The sequence below is a fragment of the Ischnura elegans genome (genome assembly GCF_921293095.1).
Source record: "Ischnura elegans chromosome 13 unlocalized genomic scaffold, ioIscEleg1.1 SUPER_13_unloc_1, whole genome shotgun sequence".
Classification (NCBI taxonomy): domain Eukaryota; kingdom Metazoa; phylum Arthropoda; class Insecta; order Odonata; family Coenagrionidae; genus Ischnura; species Ischnura elegans.
Genome location: NW_025791657.1, coordinates 2,800,256 through 2,812,784, shown reverse-complemented (window position 1 = coordinate 2,812,784; position 12,529 = coordinate 2,800,256). Strand labels below are relative to the sequence as shown.

Here is a 12,529-nt window from a genome sequence, read left to right as displayed (position 1 = left end):
GAATATAAAATTCTGACATTATTTACTTTGAGGATGCTTGCAGGGTAGCATGAAGAATGTATCCATCTTGAATGAACTTTAATTTTATTTGAAAGACAAATTCTCAAAAGCATTTCTTTTTTTTGTATCTCAATCATGTATGATGATGATTTGGCATAATGTTGCAGCCCATAACCTTAACTGCTTCCCAAGGTGAAAAGGTGGAAACTCAGGGCACAGGAGCCGTAGTGGTAGACCTGGAGTGGACGCTGATTGGGGTAAAGAAGGAATCATCTCTAGAAGAGAATGCCCAGGTATATTAGGAATTCTTGCTATGGAATTTAATTAATTGATGATGGCGATATGTAGTAGGTAAAAATGTAAACATTTTTCATTGTAAATGCTAGGACATTTAGCTTTCTGCACAGCTGTTAAGGTTACCCATTTGATTCAAATTTTCTAATTCCTGAAGTAGTATTCATATCTCAAAAGAAACCGTTTTCATTCCTTTTTATGTTTTATTTATGTGTTATATAATGCTTTCCTTATATTTTACGAAAGTAAATGCTGGTATTAATCATCTCATTAAGAATATCAGGTCTTACATTCAAATCAAACTTTTTAGTGATATAATATGTTAGAAGCTGCCCACAAATCACCCAAATGTAGGTTTACATAACCAATGGCTAAAACAAGAAAAGGGGGTCAACATTTACAGGTCTATTTTACTCTCTTATAAATGGTCTGCCTTCATGTAGGAGCGATAGCCCCGCGGTTATGGTGTGTGGCTACTACCTGGAACTTCTAGGTTCAATTTTCACATGGAGCACTTTTCATAATTAATTCCTACTTTTCATTTTACAAATATTATATGTTTATTATTGTCTCCATGATTTTCACTGAAAAATTTAGTTTTCAGTGTCGATATCTTCTTCTGCAATGTGGCTGCGTTAGGTTTTATCCCATTTTTTGACACGGATGCCTAATTTCAAATATGTTATTTTGGTTCTGTGATTACCAAAGAAACTTTAATTTTTTATATTATCCTATGAAAATAAAATGACATCAATTGCAGAGTTAACTAATAAAGATAATATTACAAAGCCGGCGTAACATAAATCAAAGACCACTTTGATGTTGAAAGAAATGCGAATATATTCAATTTGCTGAGAGTGTTGAAAAAGGATTTATTGTGAGTGGAAAATATTTGTTAGGAATACCAACTTTTGATGCAATATGATGCATGAAGTAGTTTTAGTGAATCCTTAAAAAAATTTCTGAATCCTTTGTGCATACATGATTCATTTGTTGATGATTACTTACAGCTTACTTTAGGCGAGGATGGGGACCCAATTGAGAGATCAACTATTGCCCATGATTCCGCTACGAAGGCATTTGGTGAGTACTGCTTAGGATTGCAAATAACTCTATACATGGAGGAAATTATGTTCATGTAGAGGATGTACATGTTAATGCGTTTATGTTGTCAACTGTTGCTGTTACGAGGGAAATAGTTGAGAATACGATAGTGGCCGATGAGTTTGCAATGGAATCAGTGGGTTAGTGCTCTCAAGGGCTACAAATAGCGGTATATAGATAAGGCTGAGGCTGCTTTCTGATGGGACATCTTTTCACTGGCCACCATCCCCAGTGTGCCAGCATGCTTTCAAATAACCATATGTCTCTATGGATGCCTTCAGATGAGTCTAATTATATCATGGTCTCCGCAGCACCCATTTCATTCTGGAATGGAAGCGTGCCATTGGCACCATGAACGGGCCAAAAAATTGATGCCGATTTCAAATGTGACGCCTTGCTAGATTTCATGATGCCATGCCGTGAATGGAGGATGGTACTGTGATGTCATATTTCCTGAAAGTAGCCTTCTTGTGACTTATTATTCATCCATCCATATTTTTTGTTTTCTTTGGTTTAAGTGTCAAATTGATAGGGAAGAAGAGTTACATTTACTTGCTTTTGTGGTCATCTGTATCATTTTTAATGCCTGACAAAAATTTTTGTTGTATTGAAATTTTTAACATTTAACCAGCCATGTTTTGAGACCAGTTTATTGAAAAAAAATAGTAACATATCACCATAAAGGAGCACTTGGCTTGAGAATCGAGTATTGAAAATTCTTAATTGAAAATGTGAATATGGAAACTGGTCATGTGAATGGAAAAATTATCTTTGCTTTTGGCCCATTTTAAGTTAGTGGGAAAATTATGGAAAATATTTTAAATGGGCGCATTCCTTTTCGCCCTTCTTTCCCTACAATAGGCTATGGTGCTTTTTTAGGTTTTACAGAGAGCCAAGCATGAAGCTTCCTTGGTGGAGAAAATACTGTTTACATAATATAAAATCGATAGTAATGCGCCAGTAATGGAATCAGTATGGCTAAGAACAACCAAACTTCATTTCATTCCCTTAATTGTAGGATTTTGGTGTTATAAAACAGCATAGTATTGATAGTGGGTGTCATGCTAACTTTGGTTAGTAAGGTAATGATTCTAGCTGTAAGTTTTATCTATCTCACTGCAGGATGTAAATTCAGGGGCAGTCACTTTCCCCTTTTAACACTTTCACGTCAAACGTGGGTCGGAGCCAACGGGCATTTTCATGCCATACACCTAACGCCAGATATAGCTTATTGTTCATGGTGAATTTTGCATGGAATTACACACATTCTTACTTCTACGAGGTTGACTTTAATCTGGACTTCCGAAAAAATACTTACATGTCATATACAACCAGCAGGGAGAAGATGTTAAAAAAAAAGAACAACAAAATGCACCGCGGCAATTGGCCAAGATGATGTCACAGAAAAAACAAACATTACAAAACTCCCTCCTTTGCTGTGACATCATTTACGCAATACAAACAATCATAAACAAAAAAATGGTCCACACAAAAAAAATTCTTTCAATATTCCACTCTTGAATATTGTTGTAACTTCATAACAAATTCATCTGCCACATTATCACTACTACATATATATTCATATCTTAAAATACCCTTTTTAACATAATCTCTACATAAGTTGTACTTTATTTACAAATGCTTAGACAGCTCTGTATCCCCATAATGCTTAGCAAGCCACATTGCACTCATGTTATCAGCTTTAGATACATATTCTGCTTCGCAAGTAGATGCTGATACAGTGTCTGACTTCTTGGGTAATTTGCTATTCCAACTCACTGGAGCATTTGCAAACATAGATATGTAAACAGTAACAGATTTTCTCTCCAAGGAATTGGCAAAATCTGCATCACAAAACAGCAAAATAGGACATTCTGAACGACAAAATTTCAATTTTACATCCGAAGTCCTTTTCAAGTAAAACATAATGTGCTTTACATCTTGCCAGTTTCTATTAGATGGATTACTATTGCTTTGACGAGCTTAACATACAGCAGAATATATGTCAGGCCTTGTAGTAGTGGCTACATATAACAACATACCAACAGCTTTCCTGTACACATACTCATTGAACCTTTTGGATTCTTGATCATAATGTCTGTCATTTCTATCTATCTCTAATGGAGACGACCTCCCTTCCCTTCTTCAAGTCTGAATTCCTTTAGTATTTGTTGTATGTAAGGAGTTTGGTGAATAAACATCTCATGGTTCCCATACTTGATACTCATTGACAAAAAATGTGTCATCTTCCCTAGGACTATAATCTCGAGTTTGCATCCTGATTCTTTCTTAACACGTTCTACTTGTTCAATCTTCCCCCAAAATGCCAAATCATCAACGTAAATACCAATACATTGATCTTTACTCTCATTCACATACAGGCATGGATCCTTTACCAGCTTCTTCAAACCCAAATCATTCAAGACGTTATGCAAAGTCACATCCCACTCCCTAGCGCTTTGTTTTAAACCATATAAGCTTTTTAAAAGTTTCCACACCTTTCCCTTATCTATTGTAAAGAACCTTGGTTGGTCCATTTACACTTCTTCAGTAAGTTCTCTGTGCAAGTACGCTGTAAGAACGTCAATGTGTTCTTCCACCCAATTGTTTTGAACTGCCAGTGCCATCATCAGCCTAATTGTCTTTTTTTTGATAACTGGGGCATAAGTATCATGAAAATCTACACTCTGAACTTGCTTAAACACCTGTGCCACCAATCTGGCCTTGAACCTATTCACACTGCCATCTGGATTTTTCTTTAGTTTCAGAACCCACTTGCATCCTAGAATGTTCTTATCAACAGGTCTATCTACCAATACATAAGTACCTGCAGCTCTAATACTTTCTAACTCACTCTCCATAGCTGCCCTCCACTCATCAGCATATTCTCCACTTAAAGCTTCTACTGGGCTTAAGGGTTCCTCAATAAAATCAGATATTAATGCTGAGAAATTGCAACAAGAACATTTTTTACCTTATGTTCCCTTTCACTTCTACGTAATGGGGCAATATCTAAATCCTCACCTTCATCATCCATGCCACTAACCAAATCATTCTCATTGGCCCCAACTTCAGTTATGACCTCATTCCTATCCCCAACTTCATTCACAAAATCATCATCTGCAATCACATCTCCAAATTCATTCACAAAATCATCATCTGCAATCACATCTAAATTCTCATCATCATAGTCACAATCATAAACCATCATTCTGTCTTTTGATGTAGTCCTTTCTTTGAAGGGAAACTTGTTTTCTTGGAATTTAACATTCAATTATACAATCTGTAACCTTTAACATGGTTCTCATATCCTAAGAATACACATTGCACTGCTCTGGGTAGGAATTTACCCTGTTTTTTCGCTAACCAGGCAGCACACCCAAATATTCTTTGTCTGCTCAACTCTTTATCCACTCTCTGTCCCTTCCACTATTGAAAAGGGATTCTATTATTTATCGCTCGTGAAGGACTTAAATTGCATATGAAACATGCTGTGTTGGCAGCTTCACACCAAAATGATGTAGGCAAACCTGACTGAAATAATAAGCATCTTACCATGTCTACAATAGTTGGGTTATACCTTTCTGCCACCCCATTCTGTTGTGGAGAGTATGCGACAGATTTTCGATGAACAATCCCATTTTCTCTGAGAAAGTTCTCAAAAATACCCCCACAATACTCACCACCCCCATCAGTCTGTAAGCATTTTAATTCTAGGCCATGCAGTTTCTCGACTTCAACCTTATAATCCTTAAATTTTGAAAAGACTTCATTCTTTTTCTTACAGAATTTCACTACTGAGTACGTACTAAAATCATCAATAAAGGTTACCATGTACATTGCTCCACCGTGTGATCTAACGGGAGAAATCATTTAATCACTGTGCACTAGTTCTAATGGTTTGCTAGTTATTCTGTCTCTTCTCACTGGAAAAATGGTGTTTTTCATCTTACCTTCTATACATACATCACAGCTCTCTTTATTTAGGTACCTTGAGTTTTTCTAACCCTGGAATTATCTTTATGGCATCTGTGTGCAAGTGTCCAAGTCTCTGATGCCAAACATCAATGCTGACTGCTTTCAATGCCATTGCTTCAATGTCATCCTCGACCTTGAAATCATCAGATTGCACTACACATGATTGAGCAACATTAGAAATTACCACATCTCCCTCCAGAGCATATAATCCTTCATGTACATATGCCGTAAATACATTGCTCCCATCAAATATACCAGTAGCACATTCTTTATCAAATAGTACCTTCACATTGTGCCCATTCAGTTTGGAAATTGAAATTAAATTGAAATTTAATTCAGGCACATACAACACATTTTTCATTTCTAGGTCATTACCACCACATTTTTCTGACATACTGAGCACAATAGTACCCCGTCCACAAACCTTAATACTACCTTAACTAAGAGTTACATTTCCACCTCCCGGAGTGAATGATGAAAACAATTCCATCTTAGAAGTCATATGCTCAGTCGCGGCTGAGTCTAACAACCACATATTAGGACCTTTCAGAGCAGACAAAGCATACAATCTTACACAACTAATGGTTTTCTTTTCTGACTTCGCTTGCACAAGATTATTATTAGTTTTACTTACATCGTTACTTGTACAGTCAGCAGCCCAATGTCCCCATTCCTGACAAGCATAGCACTGCACTTCAGGACACACTTTACTAATATGACCAGATTTCTTACATTTAAAACAACACCTGGTATTGTTTTCCCTCTTCTCCACTGCAGCAAGTTGACCTTTCCCTTTCGGCCTTGAACGACTCTTCCTTTCCTACTTATAGGTTATGAGCGCAGTCCGGTCATTTTCCTCTCCGTTCAGTTGTAGGCGCCTCCTTTCTTCGTCCAGCAAACGTCCCTTCCCCTTCCGCGTTGTTAGCTGAGGCTCTTGGAGAACGTTTTGAATAAACACTTCGTATACATCAAGTGGAAGTCCCGCCGACAGAAAATTAGCTACGACTTCATCATCGAACTCAATACCACCTCTCTGCACTTTCTTATTCAGTCTTTCAATGGATGCTGCATATTCTTGCATGCTGATGTCTTCGGTCTTGCTTACGTTGACCATCTCCTTCAGTGCGTACAAAGCATGGAACTTCGTAGACGTGACATATATTTCTTCTAAAATCGCCCATGCCGCTTTCACTCGGGTACAGTCCTCAATATCTAATAAAAAATCATCACCTACGGTTTTGTATAATACTGAGATAACCTTTCAGTTAAGTCTTAATTGGTCAACGTTCAACTCCTCAATTTCGTGATATCCCGGCTCTATCGCAATCCAACAATGTTTATCAATTAAGTGCGCCTTCACACGCAACTTCCATGCGAAATAATTTCCATTAGACAATTTTGGAATAAAAGTGCCGTTATGGTCCTCACTGTCCGCCATGATGACTAGTGAAAAAAACATCACAATTAGTCGCTCAGTCATATACTTCACTCGATTTTGTCAACCTTCGACAAGTATTTCAATCTGCACTCTACTTGGTTGCCTGTCTGGGCCCTTAACCTATTGTTCATGGTGAATTTCGCATGGAATGACACACATTCTTACTTCAACAAGGTTGACTTTAATCTGGACTTCCGAAAAAACACTCTTACATGTCATACACAACCAGCAGGGAGAAGACGTTAAAAAAAAGAAGAACAAAATGCACCGCGGCGATTGGCCAAGATGATGTCACAGAAAAAACAAACATTACAACATAGCTGTCGTGGATTTTTCAATGCAAACGATTACACATCTGCTCCTGCCAATGCGAGGGAAGGGAAGATACCCCTGAGTTAGAAATGGTCGGATGCATTCAGTGGCCGTACCCTGTATTTCGAATTTATTTAGTATTAGGCTGTAAAGTTATGGGCAGTCAACTATACCCTTTCTTGCCAGTTGGAAAACGTTTTTGTGCTACGAGAAGCATTAGGACATTTTAAACATTTCTGCATGGAGCTCTATTTTGGGGGGAGTTGCATGGGTATTTTAGTCCCTTAGAATTCAGACCCAGCTCATCTGGGTATCTATCCCTCACTCCAGTCACTTACCCAGTCATAGCATTAATCCGCAGCCAACTCATTTCATTACCAATGTTTTTTCAACCAGAAATTGTATTTCATTTTCAATAATTTACTCTTTTAAAAGATTGCCTGCAGTGAGGATGATCATAAATGAGTGGGAGGGTTCTGGTCTTCTACGTATGAAAATGTCCATCGCCTCCACCCGACATCCAGCACGAAAGTGTTTAGCCCGACCCACCCACTCATTTATATCCTCTCCCCAGTACTCCGTCGTGAAGTGGTTGCACTGTCAATTGTTTTTGCGATGATATATTTTTTTGCATACTACATACTATTGAAATTTTTTACTTTGAAATGAATTCTCCATTTTTTCTCCGTGCGTAAGCAATTTTGAAAACGAAATTTTAGCGTTAAAAATAACGAATTTCTGTAGTAATAGTCTTCGAACCTTGTGTTCACTAACTTTGTTGTCATTAACACTACAAATCCGTTTAAAATTCAAAAATGCTTAAAAGAGGTTAGTAATTTTTAGAAGGTTAAATTATTGAAAACAAGTACTACATTCGGTTTAAAAAATACTGGTAACACAATAAGTTGTCCATGGACATGTGTTGAGATAGAGATAGAGACTCAAGTGCAGTAGCAGGCGTAAAGGAAGGGCACACCGTTGAGTTGTCTCCCAAATGAGTAGTGAACTCTACTCTAAAAAAAGCTAAACACAGACTCCAAATATTCTCATGCTGACGAGGACACAGTGTTTCACACATCTAAGTTACTGTTATGGGTACCTTGGCAAGTGGCCTGCTTTATTGCCTCCTCTGCAGGGAGGGGTAGTAGGGGTGCAAGAGACCTTAAGCTGATGCTTTACAAGGGACAAAGTTCAACCGTTTTCCCTGCAGTGAGTTACAGAAATCCGTACTCCTAAAATACAAAGCAGTGATTCGCAGCCGTACGATTTATTAAAGGTACCCTTCTTCTGGGTTCTTTATCTCATAGCTTTGCTGATATGGGAGTATTTATTGTGGGTGTCACTCCCCTGTCGCGTTTAAATATAACATATCTTCTTCGTAGTGGAATTGCTAAATAGTCAACTGAATAGGAAGTGTTTTCAGTTCATTTTCTATTATAAACTGTGAATAAGCGGTCCTGCATGTGCAACAGTTTTTCATGGTAACTATCTTTTATAGAAATTATTTTGCATTTGCAGCCCAAAGGACCTACTGAATTAGTAATTCAGCTGTATTGTTGTAATATTGTTATTCTGTTAGTTGAACGATTTGTGGGTGCCAAAAAGTACATGTGATAACTAGTTCACTATTGTTTCCCTGGCCCAAATATTTGCTGGAAAATAGGCTTTCATACATTGGTACGATCAAAAGTAGTTAAATGTAAATTAAGAAAGGATTTTGACCCAGCAAGAGCAGAGCAATGAATTTATATCTCTTTAATTTCCAAAAGAATTATATGTTCATGTCATACTGCCCAAATGGATAAATGGCATCAGTTCTTGTTCATTACACAATGCGTCACGATACTGCCATTTATGTTGAAAGTGGTAGCCAAAAGAAATCTGATGTGCGTACATACTACAACAGAACTAAAATTGGCGTCAATGAAGTGGACCAACTGTGTACAAAATGCAATGGGGCTCAGTGATTTTCTGCATAAGATTGCTTAGATAGCAATAAAGACGCTAATTATGAAAAAGAGTGGAATCACTACTATCCCAACGTAAATAAAAGCTGAGGCGTGCGTGCAATCCTGGAATATGTAGCCCCGATACGCCTCCAAACGATTGTTTATCTCGTTACAGTTAAGGATAATTGGTCACCAGATCGTTATTTTGTTTATTTTATTGCTTTTAGCTTTGAATGCTTAATGGTTTTATGAAAACGAATTCAGGAATAATTAAAAATATATTTTATAGATGTTCATCTGTAGTGCCGCAAAATTTACGATTTTTATTTTTTAATTGGTTGATTGAGTGATTTTTTTATTTACAAAATATTTGCTAATCATAAGATATTCAATCGAATTGTAAATTAATTTCTCTTTTTAAAATATCTACCTTAGGACAATTGAAAATAAAGAAAAAAGGTTTAAATCACAGTCTGCCTTAAAATAAAACAAATTTTTAAAGTGGCCTGATTTCTTTCTTCTTCTTCAATTGTAAGTCAGATGTGTGGTGTGCATGTGTTTTGGCTTATGTATTAATACGATGGGTTATAATGATTCCTGTTGCCCTAGACGTTTTTGTGTTATGTGTTTCTTTCCCAATCTTTTCCCATCCATTCATTTTCTGTTTATTTTTGTTTCTGGTTTCAAGACCAGGCCAGGCTATATTTTAACTCCGTGATTAATGGCATTTTTCATCCATTAAATCGATTTTGAGTGGTAGGATTAGGAGTCCTAGATATCATGTTTGAATGTGATAGTTGTCATTTGAAATTCTTTTCTAGGGTTCCAAACAGACGATGGAATCCCTATTCAAACACCATCAACTTCATATCTGCCTGCGGAAGGAAATGTGAGGAATTATTCAATTGATGAATGCACTGGTCCCTCAGCTTTTGTGACACAAATTGATTCCAACTCTGGAGCATCCCTAGTAAAGGCAGAAAGAAACCTGATGGATGAAGACTTGGAAAAATGTGGTGCTCCAGATACTGATATGAAAACAAATAGCTCAATTCCTGATGATAGACAATGCAATGCGAGAAACAACAAATCACATAAAATCAGCGGAACCGGAGGCGCAAAGACTTTTTTTTGGGAAGAAAGGTAGTCATGATGCACCAAATACCATGAATAGCCTTAGGAATATCAGACTTAATAGAATTGAAAGAAATGGCTGTGAGACCCTCGTGGGAGACAAGGAGGAGATGCCTAATTGCTCGATCAAAAATCCTGGGATCAGTAACAGGTCAAACAAAAATTCATTTCACTGCAGAGATGCATTCAACGACAAAAATGAGCTAATCAAACACACAAAAAGTAATTCTGTTGCTCATAATTTTGATGCTGTAGCAGAATCATCAATCGCAGAGAAATCTTATTCGCGTTCAGTCTGCAAAACGTCCTTCTCTCTGCGTAATGACCTTGTTTCCCACATGCGTTCACGCACAGGAGAGAGACCTTTTTCATGCAACGAGTGTCAAAAGGCTTTCTCGAGGAAGTCCCACTTAGATCGTCATATTCGTACACACACGGGAGAGAAACCTTTTACTTGCAACGAGTGTGAAAAGTCTTTCTCGGATGAGAGCGCCTTAGTTGAACATATTCGTACGCACACTGGGGAGAAACCTTATTCTTGTAGCATTTGCTCCAAGTCTTTTAATCAGAGTGGCAACCTCAATGCACACATCCGTACACACACGGGAGAGAGACCTTTTTCATGCAATGAGTGTGAAAAGTCTTTCTCGAAGAAGGTCCAATTAGTTCGTCATAATCGTACACACACGGGAGAGAAACCTTTTTCTTGCAACGACTGTGAAAAGTCTTTCTCCGAGAAGAACACCTTGGTTAGACATGCACGCACGCACACGGGAGAGAAACCTTATTCGTGTAGCATTTGCTCCAAGTCTTTTACTCTGAGTGTCAGCCTCAATAGACACATCCGTACACACACGGGAGAGAAACCTTATACTTGCAACTATTGTGAAAAATGTTTTTCGAATAAGAGCCACTTAGTTAGACATGTACGTATGCATTAGGGAAAGAAACCTTTTTCATGAAACGAGTGTGAAAAGTCTTTCTCGAGAATGGGAGACGTAGCGACATTTTTTCGTACACACTCAGGGGAGAATTCTTATTCGTACAAAAGGTGCGATAATTCTTTCCTTTAAGCAAAATTCTGGTCGGACACATTTGAACGCGCGCAGGAGGGATACTTTTTTAATGCAGAATTTGCGAAAACACCCTTCACTCAGTTGTTCTCTCAACTGTCACTTGCTAAACCACACGGATGAGAATCATTATTTGTGCGGTGACAAAGAGCCTATTAAAATGGACATGTGTGCACACCCAATAGGATATTTATTTTTGCAACATCTGCAGTAACTATTTCACTCGTTAATACGACCTAGTTACACATTCGTACAAAAAGAGAAGATTAAAACTATCAATTTAACATTCGCTGCAAATATTTTGATTAGAGTGCTTACCTTCACAGTCACATGTGAGAGCAGCTATTTTTATGCATAACTTGCATCAATCCAGCACTGCAAGGAAAGACCTTGACCACCACATGTGTACATGAAAAGATTTGAGACATTATTCATGATGAGTTTTTGCTATGTATTTCACTTTTTGTTTCAACCTCTACTGCCACATTGACACGCAAGTGAGAGACACTTATTCATGTTGTGTATGCTGTGATGATTTTACTTGGATAAGTCACCTTTGTGCATGCAACATGTTTGCTCGGGGACAGGATAATTCATACAAATGTTACAAATGTTTCTAATTCAATCTCATGCAAATATGCACCTAAGAGCCCAGTAGATAATTCTTGCCTGCACATCGAGGAATGAATGATAGTTTAGTGCCAACATGGATTATTGACAATATATGTGAATGCATGAAGAATGTAGCAAGTCATGTATTTTTAGATTTTCAAAGTGAATATTGGAGGAAAGCAGTTGCAGAAAAGGGTACAGCCAGTCTGGCAGATTGGGATAAAGCAGCCTGCATTCCACATTTTTGATTGAAGACGACATTTATTTTCAATCCAACGTGTATTGCTCAAAGCCCAGCCTCTACAGTCATTTCATAATTGGTTCTGAATTTTCATGGAATGTATCATATGTCCTTTGAATATTTTTGGTTGAAATAATCAGTATTGTATCCACATTTTATAAATAATGTGATAATATTGCACAATAATAGGCTCATGTCCGAGTTTGCTGATTTGATGAATTTATTATGTTTTAGTTTATTTTCATTCTTAAAATATTTTCAATTTTATTCCTACTTTTTTATTTTTGGTTGAGGCTGAGCTGTAAGCCACCGAGTACATCCGCTGTGTTGCGGATGTTGGGTAAAACTTAAGATATAAAGTTTAGTGGCCATATAAGAGATTTAACTTGTCAAA

At 37.4% G+C, this 12,529-nt stretch overlaps 1 protein-coding gene across 1 annotated transcript; it reads left to right on the top strand.

Annotated features, from left to right (window-relative positions):
• Positions 1 to 93: 93 nt before the first annotated feature.
• LOC124172472 lies at positions 94 to 10,718 on the top strand. The gene is made up of 3 exons (XM_046551911.1): positions 94 to 293; positions 1,305 to 1,377; positions 9,897 to 10,718. The coding sequence occupies exons 1-3, from the start codon at positions 159 to 161 to the stop codon at positions 10,220 to 10,222; spliced, it is 534 nt and encodes a 177-aa protein (XP_046407867.1). The 5' UTR covers positions 94 to 158; the 3' UTR covers positions 10,223 to 10,718.
• The last annotated feature ends 1,811 nt before the right edge of the window (positions 10,719 to 12,529 follow it).

Excerpts from the sequence above, each read along its gene's own strand:
- LOC124172472 (XM_046551911.1), top strand. The coding sequence starts at position 159 with ATGTTGCAGCCCATAACCTTAACTGCTTCCCAAGGTGAAAAGGTGGAA. Across the intron at positions 294-1,304 it reads CTCTAGAAGAGAATGCCCAG|CTTACTTTAGGCGAGGATGG; the intron begins GTATATTAGGAA and ends GATTACTTACAG. Across the intron at positions 1,378-9,896 it reads TTCCGCTACGAAGGCATTTG|GGTTCCAAACAGACGATGGA; the intron begins GTGAGTACTGCT and ends ATTCTTTTCTAG.